This window comes from Hyaena hyaena, unplaced genomic scaffold (genome assembly GCF_003009895.1).
Source record: "Hyaena hyaena isolate Hyena2069 unplaced genomic scaffold, ASM300989v1 scaffold_95, whole genome shotgun sequence".
Taxonomy (NCBI): Eukaryota; Metazoa; Chordata; class Mammalia; order Carnivora; family Hyaenidae; genus Hyaena; species Hyaena hyaena.
The window spans coordinates 2095883-2105243 of record NW_024080727.1 but is presented as its reverse complement, the minus strand read 5'-3'; the positions used below and the strand labels follow the sequence as shown (position 1 = coordinate 2105243).

Genomic DNA, 9361 nt, shown 5'->3' with positions numbered 1-9361 from the left:
TAGTAAGAAACCTGTGTTCTAGCAGGTAGGAGATTGGCACTGTGAATATCCACTGACACATCGGCTAAGTGACGTTTTTAGGAATCCAGAGGTCTGGAGCATGTTGATGGGCCCTTGATTGCATTTTGCTTCCCCTGCCATGAGGAATGGATTGCAAGAAATGGCAAGCATCTTTGGCTTCTAGAGGCAAATCTGGGAGAATCACTCCCAGGCGGTAGTGCTGAGTCTAAGAGCCAGCCATAGGTGCCATGCTGGACATTAGAACTGCTATGGACAGTGGCTTCTATGTGTCTCCCCTTCCCCTCCTTTTTAAGTAGAGAGTATCTACATCTGTTCTCCCATGCCCATCCCACTCTTTTCTCTTGGGTGTTGGAGTTTGGGAGGAGATAATGTCTCTTCTGAGTTTCTTGGTCTTTAAATTGAGAGAAATAGTGCTCAAGAAGCTCCTACCTATACCTGCACCTGTCTTAGATGATGAAATCCAGGGCCTTGAGCCTGAACATGATGTTGAAATGGGATGGGACACTGGGGGAAGGGTGAGCATACTCTTCATATGGGGGTATATGACTCTTCCCCCAAATGGCTGCACAATTTCTCATCTCCGTTGCTCTTCCAGAGCCTTGCCATTCCCCCCAGCAAGACACAGACTCCTTGTCCCTTCCCCTTGAACTTAGGTGAGTGTTTGTGATTTCCTCAACTATTAGAGGATGGTGGATGTGATGCTGTGTAAATTTTGAGTAGTTACATGGGGTCATGAGAGTCATGCTCGCTCTCAGAGTGTTTGCCACTGAACCCTGCCATCGTGCCTCAGGGTTGCCAAGCAGCCCTTGGAGAGGTCACTTGTAGGTGTTCTGGCTGACAGTCCTGGGTGAGGTCCCTAGAACCAGCATTGGGTGTCAGATATGCAAGCATGGGAGCCTTCTGATAACCCCAGCCTCTCCTCCTTTGAACTACCCCAGGAAAAGCCACATGGAGCCAGGGGTAAGCTATCGCCACCGAATCTCAGATTTGGAACACCTCTGAAGGGCCATCCAAGTACCAGAGCTTCCTATGGGCTTGCCTGTGCATGTGGAGAGGCTGTGTATGAATATGGAGGTCAAGAGAGAGGTCAGGGCCAAAACTGTTCATTTGGGTGATACCAGCACATGCATGGTTTTCAAAGTCTCGGGTCTGGGTGACATGGGTTAGGGAGAAAGTACATAGAGAGATGAGGGTTAGGGCTGAGCCCTGGGGCACTCCATCACATACAGCTGGCTGTAAAAGGAGAGCTACGAAGGAGTTGGGGGAGGAGAAAAGTCAGGATGCAGCAGGTCCAGAGACAGGGAGAAGAGGATGACCCAAAGGAGAGGGCTGCTGGGGACAACGTGTGAAAATGTCGGTGCAATGGATTCCCGAAGGTCAGGTGACCCGAGAATAGTGTTAGTGCAGCACAGGGGGCAAGTGCCAGTGGTCTGGGAAGTACATGGAAATTCCAACCCTAACCCTTCTAGCCTTTGTCCAGAGGTCAATCAACGAACCCGCAGAGGAGGTCCTGACCTTTCCCTCCTTGGAGTCCCTGCAGTCTAGCTCATTCTCTGTTGTTCCAGACTCCAGGCTTGTCGACTCAATGGGGCCGTGGGCTCCTGAGCTGGTCTTCTGTTCTTTTGTGTTCTCATCAGTTCCAGGGAGTGCTTGGTTCCTACTAGAAACCCACTCCACACCTGCAGATTGAGTGCTTGTCAATTTCAGCCAAGAAATTAAAATCACGGAGTTTAAGCAGCTTATGGAGATATTACATACCATCAGGGCTGTTAGAAGTTCGAGAGAGATCAGAACTCTCAGAGAAAGGAAGAGAAAATACTAACAGGTGCCTGAGGGGGATAGCTGATCATTAATGAGAAGACAAGCCAGAGCTTTCCTGGCAGCTGAGCGGCCGTGGGCAGTTTGTCATCTGTTAAACAAATGGTCTTTATTTCATGAGATTTCTGGGGGCTGCTCCAACGTTAAAAGGAGGTGCTGTCTGTCAAATGGAGTTCCAAGTTCTTGGCTGGGAAGCTCTTTCTCCTTGATGCCAGGAGGAGATGAACCCCACCCCCGTGAGAAGGAGAGGTGACTTCCTGCTCCTGGTCGGGCCCGGACAGGGTCCCGATAACTGCAGCAGTCTCAGTGATGAAAGTGTAGTACCCTTGCCGTGTCCTCAGCCTGGGACAATGGCGGGGCCAGGACCGGTCCTGCTACCTGCACGAAGAGGGGGGTTGTATGGACAGTCAGTAGGGTTGGGGATGGATGGGGTGCTAAAGGTAGAAAAGCAAGGTCACAGAGACAGAAGCCCATTCAGACACGACCAGGGCTGGAGCTCTGTCCGCGGGGCTCCCTGCAGCAGGGGTCACTGCACCTCCACGGAGCACGGGCGTCTCCGCTGGCGAAGTGGCTGCTGGTCTGCATCAGACACAGACTGACAGCACAGCTGCCAGACCCTCGAGTCCCCACCCGCGGTTTTGCAACCACACAGGGGTGAGGCCTAGGACGGAATGATTTGTTAGCGCTCGCTCAGGGAGATGCAGCCACCCGCCAGAATTGCATTTACCAGCGACCTCTGACCCTGTCCACAGCTGTGGTCGGGACGCTGTTCCAGGCAAGCTATGTGACCACTCGCAGAAGGACAGGCCTCCCTCTGTCAGCCCCGGAGGACTGGTCTTTGTCTTGTACTCCACAGACAGCTTAAGATTGTTATGGAAAAACATTTTATTAACATGTTCAACTCACTTCCAATGAAATGATTAATTCTTCATTTACAGTGGTGTCCAATGTTTGTCTTCTGTTCTTTTTTCTTCTTTCAAAACCAGCACCAAAAAGTAAAACAAAAATACCACGGGTACAGTACGTAATGTAAGTTAACTAATGGAAAATATATACATTTGACTCTGAAATGGAGAAACGAGAACAAAGCAATGAGATTATTGCTGCTAAGGGTCTTTCCCTGTGTTCTGATAATGTCAAGCCATGGTCAAGTGAGGGGGTTTCGTTTGCACCCACAAAAGTAGCACCATAAGGTTGTAAGACTCTGTAGTTAGTAACACATTTGTGCAATCAAAAAGGTACAGTACTTGAATGACAGTACAGGGTATTGTTAATAAAGAAACATCATTGTTGTGATCACAGGGTTTCAGTATCATCTGTACAAAGTGGAACAAGAATGCCATGATGGCGTTGCCAAAATCAATCTTTGCTTGTGCCATGAATGGAAGGCGGGCTGGTGAATTTCAGAGCAGCAGTGCCAGCATGAGCTAAAGAGGTCAGAGAGACGTGGACTCTGGGGGAATCAGTGGGGTGTTCAATAATAACCAAATCAATTATTTGCATTTTGAGAGGGTGGGGCCCTTGCCAGATGCATCCAGTTGATACAGTCAAGGTAGTCAGTGGGGGTGGGGTGGAGTGGGGGAATATTCAGAGGCACTGGGGAAAGTGCTAGCCTAGCGGCACGTACATGCCCAGCTTGGGCGGGCCCATGGGTTCCTTAGCTGGCGGCCCTGGCTCTGCTTCTCAGCCCCTGAGGCTGCTATCTTTCTGACACTACATGACGAAGCACAGCCCGTTTTGGGGCTGGGGGAAAATAGAACCCTAGCTCCCCAGGAATTTGAGAGTTTTGTGGAAACAGGGTCTGAGGAAGTCTCTCAGTGGCCAAGCCCGAGCTGGGGGAGGACAGCATTTTACACAGGCTGTGCTGAACCACTAGGGCTGGTTACACTGCAGGGTGGGTCGCTCCAGCCTGGCACTCTCTCCATCAGAGCACCCAAGCAGGCTTCTCAGTGCTTCTTGTTGTTTCAAGAGGAACCACACACATTTCTTGTCATCCCTACCATGTCTCTATCTCTGGAATATTAGAAATCACCGATTGAAACAGCCTGTAAGACGGGATGGAGAAGGCAGAGAGATTTTCTTTTTGTTTTCTTTCTGACTTAAGCTAACGAACCCTAAAGTTGTGACATCATCAAAAACCAAAGCAGATACATAAACACAGCACCAATAAATCAGGAAGAACTTGGAGATGATCCCTGGGACACTGGCATCAGTGAGATTCCCCTGTCTGCAATAAGGGAGAAGGTGGGTTTATCATGGTAAAGTCCTTAAACATAAGCACCCATCAAACACCCACCAAGCTGGTGAGCAAAAACAGGTCTCCTGGCATCTAGGGTCTTTCTCTCCCAGCTCCCAAAGCACACAGGGTCCTACCGCCTTCTGTGTCCTTGTCATTTCCCCAGACTTCTAGAGAGGGCACAGCTCTATTTTGAGGGGTTGCAGAAGGGAAAGACCTTCTTCAGGCTTTTCTGAGGGTCATGCTTGCCTTACTAAGAGGACAGGACAACACCAACAATATGACAATAATGGATCCCATCTGGGCTATGGGAAGGCTTGGTGCTTGTGCAGTGATCTCGGTCCCCCTGGCTGAAAGGCTTCTGGAGGAAATCAGGCCCACGCCAGGGCGAAGTAGCCAGGGCTTCTAAAAAGAATAAACTTCAGATAGATGGCCAAGGTCAATGGGAAGCCATCTCTAAGGTGCAAAGCTTTACGAAGTACTGACAAGAGTGGAGACCCCCAGAAGGCGGAGGGGCCGTACACCCCTGACAAAGCTGTCCTGAGCTCACCTTTATGCCAGGAAACAGTCCCATCGCCCAAACGAACATATGTCCCATTTCATAGCACCTTGAAGAAAGGCTTTTCCATTTCACTACATGGTGGACAGCAGAGTATACAAATTAGATGCCTCCCCAAACCCAAACACTTCCAGAATATTCTCCCCAACACAGGCTTTTATGAAAAACTATGTAGCCCTGCTGTCTTTGGCAGATACAGATTCAGCCTGTCAGGGACAAGACTTCGAAGACAAGGCCCAGGATCTAGAGAATGCGTTTTCAGAGATGAGCCGAGAGGCCAAGTGGTGACTCTTGGGTTGTCAAAAGGGCTCTCTGGCGGCCTGGCCCTCTCAGGGGAAGGCATTAGCAGAGGCTCGCTGACATCTGTCCTTCCTTCCGGGGTGTCACCGGCTTTCAGAATAAAGCCTGTTTTAATGTGGAATGTCTCATTAGGGAGATAGCACCCCCCGTGGCATATCAAGCACCCGGAATTCAAACGTCAAAAGAAAGCTGGACAGAAGCGCTCAATGATGTCTCTTTCTTTTGACAATTGTCTATCAGAGGTGTTCCCTTTGAGGTACACAGAACCTTACAAATTACAATAATTTTGTGACTCATACCTATTTTTTTCCTTACCAGAGAAAGCCATCCAGTGGCCATTAACAATATATTAAGTACAAAAGCACTAACAGCAAACGTCAAGTCCACGCTCAAGTTCTATGCGATTGGATTCTCGGGACAGCCTGGTGGGGGAGTGGCAGTGTGCACTGGGGGGAGGGGGTCCCAGTCGCAGGACTGGTGCGCCCTCGGGTGGGTAGGCTTTCAACTAGCCATGTCATCAGGATTTGGACCACGCGCTGGAGCGTTGAGGGACCCTGGGGCCACGTGTCATGAGCTTGGTGGTGGTGGCGGTGGCTGACGCATCTTGTTCGCATAGAAGTCCCTGCACGTCTGGCAGCAGCGTTGGTACCACCGCATGTCCTGACAGAGGTTCTTTTCTCGGATGACCCGGCAATACACTGTCCACTGGTCCCGCGTACATTTGTAGGTCAGAGCAGCTACGGGGATGGTGGAAACAGAAAGCCCAGGGATTACGGATGGCCCAGGGACATCAAGATGCCTGCACAGGGGTGGTCTGACACACTCTGGAGCTGCCCTCACCCACATGCACACTGGAGCCTTGCATAAATGGAGGAAATACACCCCCTGCCAGAGTCATGTGATGCTTTTTTCCTACAGGGGACACACTCCTGTGTCTAGCCCGACCATTTGGCAGACAATGGCAGTCTGGCTGCTTCCTCAAGGCAAGGGCACTGTGCACCCTGGTTCTCAGCTAAGTGGCACTTGCTGTTATTTTCTGGTGAAGGACACCATCGTTGCGGGCATTCATAAAACAGAAAGGGACACAGGGCAGTGGACATCAAAAGGCCTGCCAGAGCATAAGCTCATAGCCTAAGCAAGTAGCCCAAATGTCCTTCAGGGTCATCTTGCAGAGAGAAGGTCCTGGCTGACAGAGGTCTCTGGAGCATACCAAGGTTTGTGCGTGTGAAAGCCCGGAGTGCCCCTCTGCAAGTTCAAAGACTCCCCTCTCCATGAAGCAACTTAGAAACCCTCTTCATTCTGGCTGTGTTCCAGCATCAGGGAAGGGGGCTCTGGGTCAGAAAATATTCCTTAGGGATTTCTATTTGGAAAAGTGGACGCCGTTGAAAGGAATCACCAGATTAGTGTTCAGAGTTCCTCTTCTCCTTCCTGTGCCACTGAATTAAAGACTCCAACCTATAACGCCTCTGTCTTCTTCTCAAACATTAACTTGAAGAGCATCTGACGGGTACATCACGGAAGCTTCATGAATGACCCCCAGCTCCTTCACTTCTGGAAAAACACCCCCCCCCTTTGCCCTCCTCATGCACAGGAGTCTGAAAACATTAACTGAGGGCCACCCTCCCATGTTCCTCATTGTTGGTGGAGGGACTAAGCAGGACGCTCGAGGTGTTGTGTTTGAGGTTGCCGCTAGCAGACGTCTTTTCCATGACGAGGAATGAAATTCCACCTCTGAAACCTCTAACCTACAAGAGCTGACAAATGGCCACTTTAGGGCCCAGCTAGGGCCCCAAGGGGGCTTTCTGGCTTACAGAGCTCCTCCCCCTGTGCCCCACCCCCCTGTGGGGACTCACTGGCTGGGGATGCAGCACCCCCCCTCACCCCAGAAACTGGGGGCCACTCACCGAGGCGAGGGGAGGTGATGGTGTTCACGTTGATCTTGTCATTGCAGACCTCCTGGTGGCACTGCCTGTAGGCTGCTGGCTTCGAGAGGGCGGGGCACTCGTTGCCATGGCGGCCGGTGACCTTGTGCATGCACTGTACCACGCGAGACTGTAGACCCTTCCCACAGGTGGAGGAGCACTGCCAGAGACAGGGACAGCCTGAGCGGGGGCCCTAACCTGCACCCAGGGGCCATGACAATGGCTTTGCAAAGCAGCTGCCCCTGGGTGTCCTTCCCAAGGGCTTAAAATAATGTGGGACAAGGGGCTTCGCTGCATACCAGGTGTCGGATAGGAGCCTGCTTCAAGATGTTATGGGCTGAATGCTTTTCGTCCCCCCAAATCCCTAACTCTCAATGTATTTGGAGGTATTTGAAGGTAGATTTTGGGAGGTAGTTCGGTTTAGACGAGGGCAGGAGCTTCCATGATGAGAACCATGTCCTTATACAAAGAGGAGAGACCAGAGCCTTTCTTTCCACCATGTGAGGACACAGTGAGAAAGCAGCTATCTGCAAGCCAGGACGTGGGTCCTCACCAAGAAACAAATCTGTTAGCGCCTTGACCTTAGACTTCTCAGTCTCCAAGGACCATGAGAAATAAATGTCTGTGGTTTAAGTCCCCTAGTCTATGGTATTTTGTCTCAGCAGCCTCAGCTAAGATGCAAGACAGGTGCTGAAATATTCACACATGAGGCCTGCATTTCACTTCCCACCCTCTCCATCCCCATTCCCAGCAGAGAGCTGGGTTTTTGAAATTCGTGAGATAGTGGACAGGATAGCCCGATGAGACCCAGGAGGGCCTGGGCCTGATGACCACTCGGGTCTCCCCAGTGCTTTGTGCTGTGTGGGGCTCTGGGGTGTTTGGCCCTGGCTATGGAGGGGAGCTCAGGGGTGAGCAGGGTCAAATTCCCCGCAAGCCTGGAGGATCAGCGCTCAGAATTAAGTTGGAAAAAATGAAGTGCAATCTTTTTTTGCATCACAGAGTCTGCTACTATTCGTGGCTGACAGTTTTAACTCAGACACCAGATCCCAGGCTGCTGGCATTTCTAGCACTCGTAGACCTGGGTTTGCTAAAACCAGCCTGGTGTAGCTCAGCAGACATCTCAGGTTCCCAGTGAGTAGAGTCGGTAGGACTTTCCTGAGTCCTGTCCCTCTTTGCACCCTTTTAAAGTGCTCCGCGGGGAGCCTGCCTGCGGCTCTGCTCCTCCACCCTGCTCCTCCTCTCCAAGCTGCTGGGCCCATGCACGCTCTCCCAGGAGCACCTGGAACTGTGTCTCCAATAAGCTGGTCCCTTCCAGCCGGAGAGCCAGGTCCACATGCGCTCCCTCTCCATCTGGTGTCCCCCAGCGCCCTCGCAACCCGTGATTTATGGGGTTCTGAGAGCCCTCTGCGAAACTTTAATAAAGCAAAGGCCTCAGGTGCAAGAGCCCAGCTGGAGTTAATACCAGCACCTCAGGGTGGAGAGAGGGGAGTGGGTCCTGTCCTTCAAATGCCACGTGTGACGACGCCAGGTGCCGTCTGGATAGTGTGCCTCCCTGTCTCTTCCCCTTCGGGCCTGACTTTGGTCTGTGCTGGAGGGAGGACTTTCCCTCCAGGGGTCTGCGGGGAGTCCCCACCCGCAGGCTCAGTGGGAGACTGTGGATGCCACCTGGGACCACGAGGGCACTGTCTGCTCCCCAAAGAGCTTTTGTGCCCCAGGTGAATTCCTCTGCTTTTTAGCCCGACAAGCGGGATCATGGGATGTTTTCTTTTCCTCCTCACTTTAGAAGGATAAAAAGGCTTAGAGGGAATGGTGCTCTGAAGGGAAGGGCTCTTTGCAAATCACAAAGGAGGTGGGAAGGGGCGCTTGGGTGGCTCGGTCGGTAAAGCGTCCGACTTCAGCTCGGGTCATGATCTCACGGTTCGTGGGTTCGAGCCCCACATCAGGCTCTGTGCTGACAGCTCAGAGCCTGGAGCCTGTCTTCGCATTCTGTGTCTTCTTTTCTCTCTGATCTTCCCCTGTTCATACTGTCTCTCTCTCTCTCAAAAATAAATAAAATATTAAAACAACAACAACAACAAACAAAGGAGGTAGGAAAACCACATGCGGACTGCCCCCTCCTGCAGGCACTCTCCCCAACAGGCAAGGCCAGCCCCAGGGCCCCAGCTTTGTGTCTTGCTTCACATCCTATCTTCTGCATAAACTAGGCATGGGCCGCTAGTGGGCATATTTCTGGGCCCCACCTTCATGGCGAGGGAGATTGGCACTGGAGCACAGGGAAGTTTGAGGGCTGCTGAGGTGGAGGAATGAAGTCACATGAGGAGGTCCCACCACAGGAGACCTTGAACATGGGACAGCTGAACAGGACTTAAGCCTGGAGGTCATCTTGGGTGAACTGGCCACCAGGCTGGGGTTACCTGGTGAGCTTTTAAAAACCTCGGCATCCCAGACCAACCAGTCAATATATCTAGAAGGGGCAGCCAGAGCTGAGAACTTGCTCAGTGTCCT

At 51.7% G+C, this 9361-nt stretch overlaps 1 protein-coding gene across 1 annotated transcript in view; it reads right to left on the bottom strand.

Moving 5' to 3' along the window:
• Positions 1–2729: 2729 nt before the first annotated feature.
• Positions 2730–9361, bottom strand: part of ADAMTS17 (ADAM metallopeptidase with thrombospondin type 1 motif 17) — a 335406-nt gene continuing 328774 nt past the window's right edge. The window contains exons 22-23 of the mRNA XM_039235081.1: positions 6839–7016; positions 2730–5671 (exon numbers count right to left, since the gene is read on the bottom strand). Of these exons, the coding sequence (XP_039091012.1) occupies positions 5502–5671; positions 6839–7016 (348 nt within the window). The 3' untranslated portion in view covers positions 2730–5501. The remainder of the gene's footprint in view (positions 5672–6838; positions 7017–9361) is intronic.